The following is a 12,414-nucleotide window of genomic DNA, read 5'->3' on the forward strand; positions in this document are numbered from 1 at the left end:
ATTTGGACCATATCCATGTGCATCTCTTCATATCCATAGAATAACTAGGAGATGAAGAGGTTTTTTTCTTACAAGCCTCTCATTTGCATGACATCTTCAAAAATTTGTGTGATAAGGGGTTTGATCTCTTGCAACTCAAAGTCCTTTTGAAGAAAAAGGACAACAACTTCAGATGATCCTGGTCCACGCTCAACAAGACAACACACCTTCTCTGATCTTCTTCATTCCATCACATTTATGATACGTCTAGCATGTTGAAATTTATAAGTGTCACTTGATAAACCTTTATATTTAGTCACAAGTAAAAGGGGAGTAGTAGGCTCAACCACTTTCCTATAAAGGCTAGGCATTCCCATGGTCAAATTCCAACCATGACTGTACCTAGATATAAAACTTTTCCCTCAAAAGAATTATTATTGCTAGGTTCTGAAGCCTTTGGAATGAACACATGTGCCTTATTAGAAACAAAAACTTATCTTTTATGGACGTCGACTACTTTTTGCGTGTAATTGTGTTTCAAAAGTTATGGGAATATTTTCTTTGATGTGAGAAATTCTTGAACCAATTAATGTAACCCTGAGTTATAAGAGAGCTTACAATTGCATACTTTTGTGTCTTAGATGTAGACCAATTGAGGCAAAACCTAAAATATGCAAACAACTATGACAAACTTGGGGGCAATAGTACGAGGGCTGGTGGTAATGATGAGAATTAGTCTATGGACCCTTCCTATGTTTAGCTTGATGATGAGGACAATGATGCCAACAAGGACTTTGAGACAAAGTAACTAGTAGTGCTTTTCAAGATTAGGAAGTGTATAGCTATTTTGGTAAGTCACGCCAACTTCTCCTCGAATGTCACTTTGAAATCAACGTTAGCAATGTGCCTTTGAGCATAACTTGAGCTCGTGTTCAGATATATAATTTTTGGACATACTTGGTTGGACTACTATAGTCGTAGTCTGTCCGTCAAAGACCTAATGATGTAGTCTGTCCCTCAAAGACCTAACAATTTACTCTCATCAAGGACAAAGACCTAATGATGTAGTCTGTCCCTCAAACATCATCGATGGAATTGTGAAAACGTCTTGGATGTGAAAACTCACATGGAAAGATGGAAGCCTCTTGACGTGCATGAGTCACAAATATTTCCGACAAATGTTTTCAATTTTGCACATGAGGGATGATGAACTATTCATTGGCGCCAAACTAGGTTATAACGGCAGCCACCAAGCAAAACAGAGCGCTCAATCTCAGAGGCAAACCAATCGTCCAAGACAAGTGCAATCGAGCGGGAGAAAGAATGCCATGATACACAGAGCAACACTTTCTGAACAGCAAGGTCATCCAAAGAATGACCTTCACCTGAATTAAACAATCACAACAAGAACGGAAGAGAAGGCTGTTGAAGGATCTAGACGACAGAATTCTTTGTTCTTCTTCAGGCCCGTAAAGCCGCAGCACTTCCAACGATGGTGAGATCTTCGAACACACGAAGCCTGCGTCGTCCGTTGCTGCTGAAGCCAGGCAGGACTCGTAGTTGCTCTTGCTGATTGACGGACGAAGAGGAGAAGCTTCTTCCTGCCATGGCAAAGTTTCCATAATCTTTGCCCTGCCCAAACGTACGCAGATGATGATCTATGCCTTGATGAAGAGCATACCACTCACGTTCCTTTCCCTGGTCAACCGTAAATTGATCATCCTCTCTTCCTTTCGTAGTCGCAGGCATCCATGCATCTTCCACCCCCGCCACAGCAGAAGCACCTGCTACAGCAACAGTGGCGGCCATCGCTACAGCGGCAGTCGCAGCTGCTACTATCCCGTTCATCTCCTCCGGCGTGGCTTGCTCCCCACAATTCGACATGCGGCAGCATGCTTTGTATTTGCTGTCATCGGCCCGTCCTGCTTGCTCGGTTACCATGGATGATTTGCTAGAATGCCCACCATCCCGTCCAGCTTCTTGCTGCTCGCATCGCTTTGCACTGGATTGCCGGCATTGCTCAGGCTGGCCGGAGCTGGCAGGTTGACAAGTAGCTCGTTCAGGCGAGAGAGATGGGGCTTCCCAAGGTTTCCAATATGACCATGACTCGAATTCCAGTTGCCTGCCGTCCAACAATTTGTGGGAGCTCATTGGCTGCTGGTTCTGTTTCGCGCCCATAATAGAAGCTTGCAATTCTTCCAATATTTCTTGCGCCCGCTCATATGATTTCATGTGAGACTCCAAATGACCTTTCTTCTCAGCCACCACAGGGCTGACATTCCGTAGGACCGCCCGGGCTTCTTCTAGCCTGCCTTGCTTCATCAGACAGATACCTAGATTGCAAACCTTGTTGTTGTCTATCTCGATGGATAACGCCCTACTGTATGCATCACCACCGCTCTGGAATTAGTCAAAGAAGCGAAGCCAAATGTATGATTTGGATTTTCATAATTGAGAAGCCTCTGGCCTGCTTACCGGTAAACCGCTTCCGCAGCAACGTAGTTCAACTGTTGCATGTAAGCCCAACCGAGATTACCCTGTAGCAACGCCAAGGAATTGAGGTTAAAATTCTACATGTTGCGCTTGCAGCCTTCCGAAAAACCATCATGCGCTCTAATGAAGAAGTAATGATGCAATACAAACTTACCAGAAGCCGGGTCGCCTCCTGCTCCACAGAAACTTGGAACTTTTTGCCCTGCGAGCGAGCAGTCTTGGTTCGCCTTCCATTGAAAGCCAAGCCTTTGTGAAGGAGGTTCAATTTTTGCTTGAGCAAAGCGATCTGCTCGTCCAATCTACCGCAACTCTGCAGTATGAGAACAGTATCTTATCTGTCAAGAGGGAAAAAAGCCCGATCCACCACTTACAGCGTAAGCCGCAAGAAAACTCACAAACCTACCTTATAAAGATCCAGCAAAACATTGTCTAGCGACTCTTGAGCCTGTTCGGAACAGAGATCACGGAGAGACGCAATCGCGAGTATAGCATCTTCTGACCGGTTTTGCTGTTTCAATACAATGGCCATGTCTTTCAACGCGCTGTCCACACGGTCACCAGCTTGAATCGCCGCCCGAAAAAGCGCTACTGCCCTCTCTGGATTTCTCTCTACGAGCTGCATGCCCACCACAACGTAACTTGCACCCGTCAGTTTACCGTTCATTTTAGCACGCCGGAGTTGGGAAAAATCCCATGCTCGCAGATTTCGAGTTGTGAAACAAGACCAGCAAAAAAGCGCTCTAGCTTTCTGATAGGAAAGAGAAAATCCCAACTTGTGCCATTTCACGACAGAAAGAGAGAAAACACAGAAAAAATCCAAAAACGATAAGAAGGGGCGGCCAACGAAGAGAGCAACGAACCTGTGCGTGCTTGGCGTTGACGTAAGGCCCATCGCCGGCAGGAACTTTGTGGAAGACGTGGAAAGGCTGAGGATCGGAGAGAGGGAAGGGGTCTCTCCAATTGGAAGGAGGAAGGGAAGCTGTATGATCGAGAGGGAGATTAGCGGGGAGGCAAGGAGGACGAGCTATGGGGAGTTCGACGGAGCTCCACATGATGTTACTCAATGCGATCCACAAACAGAGTATCGATGGCGAAGAACGCAAAAGCAGAGCAGAGCACAGGAGGAGGATGATAGCTCAAGAATGTGCATAGCCACCAGCTTTGTTTGTGCGGAGTGCATGAACCTGACCGCTTTTGCGTCCAGGTTCATCTTCCCGACAATCGCTCCTTAATCCTTTCCATTGACCGTTAATCCGCCATCTAACTACTTACCCCTTCAAACTCTCCGAAGATCAGGATTTGGGGTATATTTTGGGCTTGGTTAGTTCGTCCATGGTTAGTTTTAAGGCTGGCTTGGGTTAGGATTTAGTGGCCTGGTGCTCCGTCACCTCCATGGTTAGTTTAGCGATGGTTAAGACTAAACTTTGGTGGGGGTAAGAGCACATGTGGTGCTCCTTCACTTGCACAAGTGGTTGCCATTGCCTTTTGCACTAGTTCGTATGCACTCGGACAAGGTCTCTATTGGCCATCAAATGATGCACTATGTAATGGCTTCGTCATCACTCACTCTGACCTATTCTCACACAAATGGTCAGCCAACAAGTCCTGGCTTGAACTATAACCACCACCACTATCCGTCTTCACACACACATGCCACCTACGACAGCATGGACAATCCACAACAATGATGCATCACATGCATGGCTAGTATTCTTGCAAACTAGTCCATCTCTAACTTCAGCAAACACTCTCGCTATGGTGTCATGTTGCATCCTTAAACCTCGCTTCCTTGTGCGTTACCTACTAAAGTCCCTACTTTGCCCTCCCCCTCTTCCTCTTAGATTATGTTATCGTGATCAAAAGCTACAATGGTCTTTGCTAAGCCCAGAAAGTCACTTGGATAGAAAACCCTCCTTGCTTTGGTTTGGTTTACGGTCTTATGGCTTTGGATCTTTTTCGGGTGGCTACTTTGATGCAATTGCTTTGCTCTACACCTTATAAATTCTATTGTGTTTTGACCAAGCAAAAATGTTGCCGCAAACTTTGAACATGTTATTTATAGATTAGCCTTTTTTTCCTTGCAAGATTGGTTTATTGAAGAATCGATAATTTTTGGATCTTTCCTTCAATTTCATGGGCCATGAGTAAGACGTTATAGAGGTAAAAAGAACCACATAATGTCAAGATCAACTCAACAATACACCCTAGCAGTGCAATGGTAGTGCATCTCCCTACCAATGTGGCAGCCCACGTTCAAATCTTGCTCCAAGCAGCGTAGGTCGAAGGCGGGGGTCCCTCGATAGGACCATGACTACATATATTTTTAAGAAAAAACTCACCAATATACCCTAGCAAGGCTTTTAGTGATTATGTCACCTTGTTTATAACATTAGGGAGCCTTAGATAACATCTATATACATATATGCATGAATACAAAAATGCCTTGAAGAGAAGTACGTATCTAAATGTGATTTTTCCATGCCCTTGGAGTATATAGATATTATGCAAGTATGTGCATATGTATGCACCCTTGAGTACAAATTTTTTTTGCCAGGCTAAGTCCTAGTTATGGCTAGTTACATGTGCATAATAGTACCCATTTCACTCTACCTTTACACTAATAATGGAAATATATCAACAAAATTTCAAAAAATGGCATTGTGATTCAAGGTCATCATGCACCTATATTTTTAGTCCAAAAATCGCTTGCTTGCTTCCCTACATTATTGTTTGGTGTCACTTTTAGGAATTGTTCTTGTTTTTTCTCACATACTCATCGCTCCCTCATCTCTCGTAGATGATTTTTGTAGATAGCTTGTAGACAAGTCGCTTGATTAATTGGTTGCTTCCTTGCAGACTTTTTTGTTTCCCTTATTAACGACTTCCTTGCTTGCCGTTCTTTAAAACTCAAACTTTAAGAGTTCTTAAAAATATCAAATATTTTTATGGATCAAAACTAGAACGAAAAAAAAACCCGGTCTCTTACTAAGTGGGCTAATTTAGTAGCTCCAATGTCTTCATGGACTTCTCGCAAAAAAATGATTGTGGATGAAGGGTTTGTTTTTTGGGCTAGTTTGGAAAAGAGTGATGAGTTCAGTGTTGGAATTGCTGGAGTCCTTGGACTCAACTACAATGCCTACCCAAGGTAACTACACAACACTGGGACATTGAAAGGTGGAAGGATATCCTTAATGACAAACAATAACCACATTGTCATCATTCTAGTATGGACTAACACACATAAGCACTCTATTCAGACTCTCTCATTTTTCGTAGTCATCCTAGACATCCAAGCTCATCCACAATAGTATCACACCATTCCCATCATGGAACCATCACCCCCGTTCACATGCACACATTCCACATGAGTCCATAAAATTTATCACACAAGTCTATTCCTCATTCATATGTCAGCTAACCCTTGACATTAAAGAACATCTTTGCCTTTCATACCATACCAATTCTAATGTGTGCAACATGCATACTTGACTTTAAGAATCAAGTATCCATAGGTTAAACTAACATAATCATAAAATCTCATCACACATGCATTCCTCCCATCTTGATTTGATAGCCATGGAGATGGTGGGATACTACATACTTTTCATTATTATGGCATCCCTATCTGATAAAGACTCACAAAGATATTAATTTTTTGAGCCTTCAACATAATCTAGGTATAACATCACAAGTATGACCATTTCAAGTCCTATGCCTTACTTTAAATAGCCTTGCATTAAAACTTAATTAAACCATATATGACATCATCCATCAAGATAAACCAAAGAAGTAGAGTTCGATTCATATGCAACAATGCAAAGAGGAATGAAAGATGATATGTAACGTTTTCTTTTCTTTCCTTTTTATTTCATTTCTCTTACACCTTGCCATGTGTTGAACTCCCAAGCCTACCATGTGTCACCAATCATCCAAGCCTTGGTTTTTGAATTTCAAAAGCTCTATCATCCTCGAGCGTTTATCCTCTACCATATCTCCTTAACTGCAAAAAAGGCAATGCGAGCCACACTAGCCTAATGAAGAGCCACCAATTGATTGTGTTGTCTCAGAGCTCCATGCTAGCTAGCCCCTACAATCTATGAACAATCCACCTTGCTTAAAAGCTTATGAGCTCACAAAATTGAGCTAGACAACAGGTGAAACGTTCTCCTTTTTTCCTTTCCTTTTTTTTCATTTCTCTCAGTCCTGCCATATGTCGAATCCCAAGCCTACCACGTGTCACTAATCATCCAACCTTGGTTTTCGAGGCTCAAAAGCTCTATCACCTCCTGCATCTATTGCCTACCATAGCTCCTTAACTGCAAACAATAGACCACCTCCCACACTCATCTAACATGAGGAGACGCGAATCGACCATGTTGTCTCCAAGATTCATGCTATCCATCCCCTACAATCTATGAATAATCCACCTTCCTTCTGCCTATGAGCTCACAAAATTAAGCTCAACAACGAGCATAATGCCTATGGACCACTAGCCATCCGATCAAACTAGCAAGATGGGGCTTATTGTAGCCAATCACAACTCTTCTCCCATAGTAATTACTAGTAGCCTATAGTCCTCACAATAGTTCCTACTATCAAGATCACCACCATTATATGCCATCTTAGCTTAGCTCATCACCTATGCTCTGGCTCTATAGAAGCCAGGAAGCCACAAAAAAAGAGAGATGGTTGACACAGCTAGTTAGGAAGGGAGAGGTGATGAAATTGAGAGGGACATTGAGAAATGGAATAGAGAAGTGAGGGACACTGAGAAATGGAATGGAAAGTAGGCCACACACACACACACACACACACACACTTCCTACACCTTCCTCTCTTTTGGTTAGACCGTGGCCCCCTTGTCTCTCTCTCTCTCTCTCTCTCTCTCTCTCTCTCTCTCTTTCCTATTTTTCTTATATATTCCGTAATTTTTGTTTAATTTTTTATTTTTCCTTTATTTTCCCTACTTCTCTTTGTTTTCCCTAATTTTCCTTATTTATTCTCCCTTTTTCTAACACTTTATCTCCAATTTTTCTTAATATTTAAATCTATTTTTTCAAAAAAAAATTACCCACCTCAATTTTTCCCTTTCTTCCTTTTTTCCCCCCTTTCCCTTATTATTTTTTCTTTCCTTCTTCCTTTTTGTCCTTTATCAATGGCTTTTTTTCTTTTCTATTAATTTTCTACTTTTTTCTTTTAATTTTCCATTTAATTTTCTTATAATTTTTCTATGTTCTAATTTTAATGGTTTTTTCTAATTTTTTACTCTTCGTCCTTATCTCCTAATTTTTTATTTCCTTTAATAAATCTTCTTAATTTACCTTATTACTTTTTCTTTTCTTGTTTATTATCCCAATTTTCCTTAATATTTTTTGCTTATTTCTTTTCTTCTAAATGTCTTCTTTTCATTATTTTTCTTTGATCCACTTAAAAACTTTTCCCTACTTCCCATTAATTTTATTCTCTACTCTTATTTGCCAAATGTTTCCCTTTTTAATTTCCATGCTACCCCCCCGCCCCCCTTCTTTTTTTCTAATTTTCCCTTGTCTTGCTAATTATTTTTCATTTTTTCCTTTTTAGTTTACTCCCTCTAAAATATATTTCCTATTTACCCTCCCTCTTTAGACTATGTGTATTATATATTAAAAAGATCCCTAACTAAACTACAAACACTCTACCCTAACCAAACCAAATACCCGACTCCCTGCTCTGCGATTGTCTATCCCAACCCCCCTTCCTTGACTTAGTGCCTATAAAAGCCACTAACTATTACCCCGTGTAAGCCCGTGGTTTGCACCGCCTATGCCTAGTTTGGAAAAAAAACCCTCGAGCACCCCACCTCTCCAATTATTGTAGCCCCCCTCTCCTACCTGACCCTCTCGACTACCCTTCTATTCCCCTATTTAAAGCCCTCTACATAGTTCCCTCCCTCACAATCTCCCCACTGCACGGAATCCTGCTGCTCTCTGCCTCCGCTCAGTTTGACGGAACGCTGGCCCCCTTGCTCTGTATGCTTCCGTGTGCCGCAGATTGCGCCTAAAAGGCTAAAGTACCTATAGTACAAATTCCCGCTACACTCTCGAGTCCCGCTGTGACCTTTGTTGCACCAACCTCCAGGCTTCCTTAAGCCTCGACTATCACCCGGTCCCCTCAGTACTCATTGCATAGTCATAGTACCAGTCTACCTCGTGTGAGAAAATCTACCTCGAGTTTTACCGCCACCTCCCTCCAAGCCGTCGACTATCGATGGACTCATCACTCTCAGGTCCTTAAGACTTTTTACCTTTCAATTAAACACCCCCCCCCACCCCCTCCCCCCTTTTTGTTTGCTTTGCTTTTATTCATTTATTTAAACTCTTCCCCCTTTTAATTTTCTCTGTTTTTTTCTTTTCTAGTTGTTTATTCCTTTTTTTCCCCCTTGTCCCACCCCCCGCCCCCCCTTCTAAGTCTTTATTTTTCCTATTGGCTCACCTAATTTCCCCCCCCACCATTATAGTGAAATTCCCTTACTTTACCTTCTTAATTCTCACTTTTTTAAAATGCAAACCCTTAAAATTTTCATTACCCCCCCATCCTTATCTTATTTATTTAATACTCTAGTCTACTCACACAAAACCCCCTCTTATCCATCTATATGCCTCTCTCTCTCTCTCTCTCTCCCCTTTTCTTTATCCCCTCTTTCTTATCCTCCCCCAAACTCTCTCTCTCTTTCTCATCCTCCTCTCTCCCTAAAATACCCCTCTATCACTCTTTCCCGTTGCTTTAGTTAAAAAGACCTTCTCCCCTTAATTTAGTTGGCCCTTCTCGCTTATTTTAAACTCTCATTCAGGTTCTTTTTACATCCTTCACCCCTCGTTTCTTTACTTTTTAGTAGGATTTATTAAAATTCATCCTTACAAAATCCTTTCTCTTTCTAATGTTTTTATAATCCTACCAAATTCCCCCTCCCTATTTTCCCCCCTTTTTGTATATATAATTGAAAATTTTCTGACCTAACCTTTTACCTGACCACTCAACCCAATCCACTCTTAGAAAAACCCATCGTTTACACTTAATATTTTACTTTGTGCTGGTTAAGTTTATGGCTAAGCTTCTAATTTATTGTGACCCCGATAACAAGGGAGGAGTGTCTATGTCACCTGTCTTCCCAATTAAAGTTAAGCTGGTTCTTACCATGTTTTCTTGTTGGATGGTGGCATGTATGCAGATTCTCCTCTTCACTAAATAAGATGCTTGTCAGGACTTCACCGGCATTATTATTTTTTGTTTACACTGTTGTACCAACTTTTGTTTTATGAACACCCATGTAATAAATAATTTTTTATCCACCCTTATCTGAGCTTCGTGTGTCGTGTTGTTAAAAGGTTTTATTTTTTAAACACACACACACACACGCACATACACGCGCACGCATGCATGCACGCACGCGTGCATGCACTTACGTGCACGTGTGCACACACGCACACACACACACACACACACACACACTTAGGGACCGTTGCGATCTCAACCAAACATATTCATGGAGTGTTGAGATATATTGAATAGGAATTATACTTTTGTTAAGATACTTTGGATTTCAACCAAACATATTCATGGATTGTAGGCATGATTGGCCATTGAGACCCAAGTATAATCATGGAAAGATAAGGGAAACTAGAGGGAAAGGAGAGACCTAGAGCGACCCTTAACATTATAGTATGTCGTATAGGCTGTCTATAGACACAATGGCTACCTTGGATGCTAAAGGGAATGGCCAGATCCTCAAAATTTAACGTAGGCTTTAATCCACAATAGGCAAGTTGATGAAGAATATAGGCTCGGCTTCACAGACAACATCTAGGTCCATCCCCTCAGCCATCCCTCTTTAAGCCCTTTCTCCTTACTATAATTTTATTTCTTGGGTTGCTGCCTGAACTAGAAGTAAATGGAGTTGCATGAACTAGATAAGAGCTAGTATGCTTTGCATTCTTATTTCTACAACGTATTGTAGGCTTCCATGTGGAACAACTTATGTGCATCTTTCCTAAATAACTTTGAATGTTTTCCTTAAGAATATTAGGAAGCCATGGATGGAGCGAAAAGGTTTCATTTGTTTTGCAGCAGAAGTGTAGGTTTGAGCTTGCCTATTCCACTTGGATGTATTACGATTTCCCCACTCAGTCTATATTGATTCCATGTGATAAAGATACAATAATGGGGGAATGAGCTCATATGTTAATGTATGTGAAGGAGATACTCCCTTGGATCTACCCATTGTTATACATAATGTTATGCATTCAAAGGATCTCTTCTAGTACATGAAGGATATACTTCCTTGGTTTTACCCATTGTTATACACTATGTTTTGCATTTAGTGGATCTCCTCTAGCAAAGGTATAAATCTAATGTATCCCTTCATTCTCAGAGTACGTATTGGTCTTTCTTGAAAAATAGAGAGATGCATCAACATTGCATTTGTCCCATTTCAATTTACACCACCAGATTGGCCAAACTGCTTCCAAGACCTTTTCTTGGCTGTGAGACATTGTCATAAGAAATTACGTATGTTTTGGTCTAATCCTATGAGACACGTTGTAGCATGGCACTTTCTTAGTTCCTCAAAGTCAGCTTGTTGCAACTATAGGAACTTATACTTTTGCAAAATTGCAATAAGCTGTGACAATACTTGGTAAGGATCTCACCCCCCCCTTTAAGCTTATAGCGGTTCCTTGCGTTGTGTATGGAGAGATTATATATTTTTAATTTATTCATAGGTATAGATAATGTCACATTAATATTATTACCCTCTTGAAACCTCATTGGATCTAGCTTGTAAAAGGGCAGGTAGAAACTTGATTTATTAATTCATTCTCATAGTGTGGAGTTTTTTTTGAGAAAAATAGAGGGACCCATTATTATTGCACCTGACCTATTTGATGTACCACTAGGAAAGAAAAGGGGTAGACTCTTTCCAAGCTATAAGGCATGATGGTAGTTTACACCTACCTTGCATGTTGTAGATACGTTTTCAAGCTGAAGCTATAGCATTGGAAAGTAGCATATGATTGAAATTTTTGTTTGGTTTGATTATGCATATGGTAGCATCGTACTTTCTCACTGTCTCAAAGTTTCTAGACAAGCTCTTTTGCAACTACAATAAGCTATGCTGGTATTTGACCAAACCCCATTCGGGTCCTTTTAGTGTAGAGTACCCAAATTGAATGGGGGCTAGCATAGTTGATATAGCGTGACTATATGCCCCATAATAAGCATGTAGCATAGGAACTTTTAAATTATAAGCTTTAATCAGCTAATGTGAGCCTCTCTTCCTCTCGGAGTTTCTTTGAACATTTGCGGGTCTATATGAATGCCTTTTCCTCTACATTGTCTTAGAATTGTGACAATTGTACTAATATTTAAATAGTTCTATATGAATTTCTTGGTCTTATGAGATGATTGCTAAAGAGACTTAAACTAGGAGAAAATACTTGACTTAGGAATTAAAATGACTTAACTGTACCTATGAGTTGATGTATGTAGGGGTTGTTGGGTACCTTCTCCTTATGAATTCAAATATGAAACTTGATATGTAGGTCTTATACGTGTTGAATGATTATATTCTTTTGTAATTGTATTCACTTCTCTCTAATTCACTTATGGCAAAGTTGATTCCTTTAGGTGTCATATGTGGTCTTCAGTCTATTGATGATAGGGATAACAATCGAAAGTTGTGTTGAAGCTTGTGGTTTTCATAGTATGTTTGAGATGTATTGACATTGATCTTGTTGTAATGGTGTTGGGTGAGTCCCTTCAATACTAGGAGGACAAAAGGTAATCTACAACTTTTGCCAATGTTCACGAGTAAAATAATGTAAAATGATGTAATTATATACTTGTTTAATGATGTTCACTAGGAACATTGTCCTTTATAATGGTCTATCATTAGTTTATATGGTCAAT

At 40.7% G+C, this 12,414-nt stretch overlaps 1 protein-coding gene across 2 annotated transcripts; it reads right to left on the reverse strand.

Moving 5' to 3' along the window:
* Positions 1-1,115: 1,115 nt before the first annotated feature.
* LOC147892306 (protein POLLENLESS 3-LIKE 2-like) lies at positions 1,116-3,590 on the reverse strand. 2 transcript variants are annotated; one of them, XM_087388886.1, is made up of 5 exons: positions 3,333-3,590; positions 2,876-3,088; positions 2,627-2,782; positions 2,455-2,516; positions 1,116-2,356 (listed from the first exon to the last, which is right to left on the reverse strand). In XM_087388886.1, the coding sequence occupies exons 1-5, from the start codon at positions 3,522-3,524 to the stop codon at positions 1,441-1,443; spliced, it is 1,539 nt and encodes a 512-aa protein (XP_087245012.1). In that variant the 5' UTR covers positions 3,525-3,590; the 3' UTR covers positions 1,116-1,440. The 2 variants fall into 2 exon arrangements, with proteins under 2 accessions (XP_087245012.1, XP_087245011.1); XM_087388885.1 differs by having other exon boundaries at positions 1,116-2,359.
* Positions 3,591-12,414: the final 8,824 nt, after the last annotated feature.

This window comes from Dipteris shenzhenensis, chromosome 17 (assembly GCF_047967505.1).
Source record: "Dipteris shenzhenensis isolate YYH24624 ecotype China chromosome 17, Dip_SZ_1.0, whole genome shotgun sequence".
NCBI lineage: Eukaryota > Viridiplantae > Streptophyta > Polypodiopsida > Gleicheniales > Dipteridaceae > Dipteris > Dipteris shenzhenensis.

What these genes read in the sequence shown, in the direction of transcription:
- LOC147892306 (XM_087388885.1), bottom strand. Translation starts at nt 3,524, where the DNA reads ATGTGGAGCTCCGTCGAACTCCCCATAGCTCGTCCTCCTTGCCTCCCC. An exon ending in TCAACGCCAAGCACGCACAG is followed by an intron (nt 3,089 to 3,332) that starts GTTCGTTGCTCT and finishes GTGGGCATGCAG; the next exon opens with CTCGTAGAGAGAAATCCAGA. An exon ending in TTTTGCTGGATCTTTATAAG is followed by an intron (nt 2,783 to 2,875) that starts GTAGGTTTGTGA and finishes CTCATACTGCAG; the next exon opens with AGTTGCGGTAGATTGGACGA.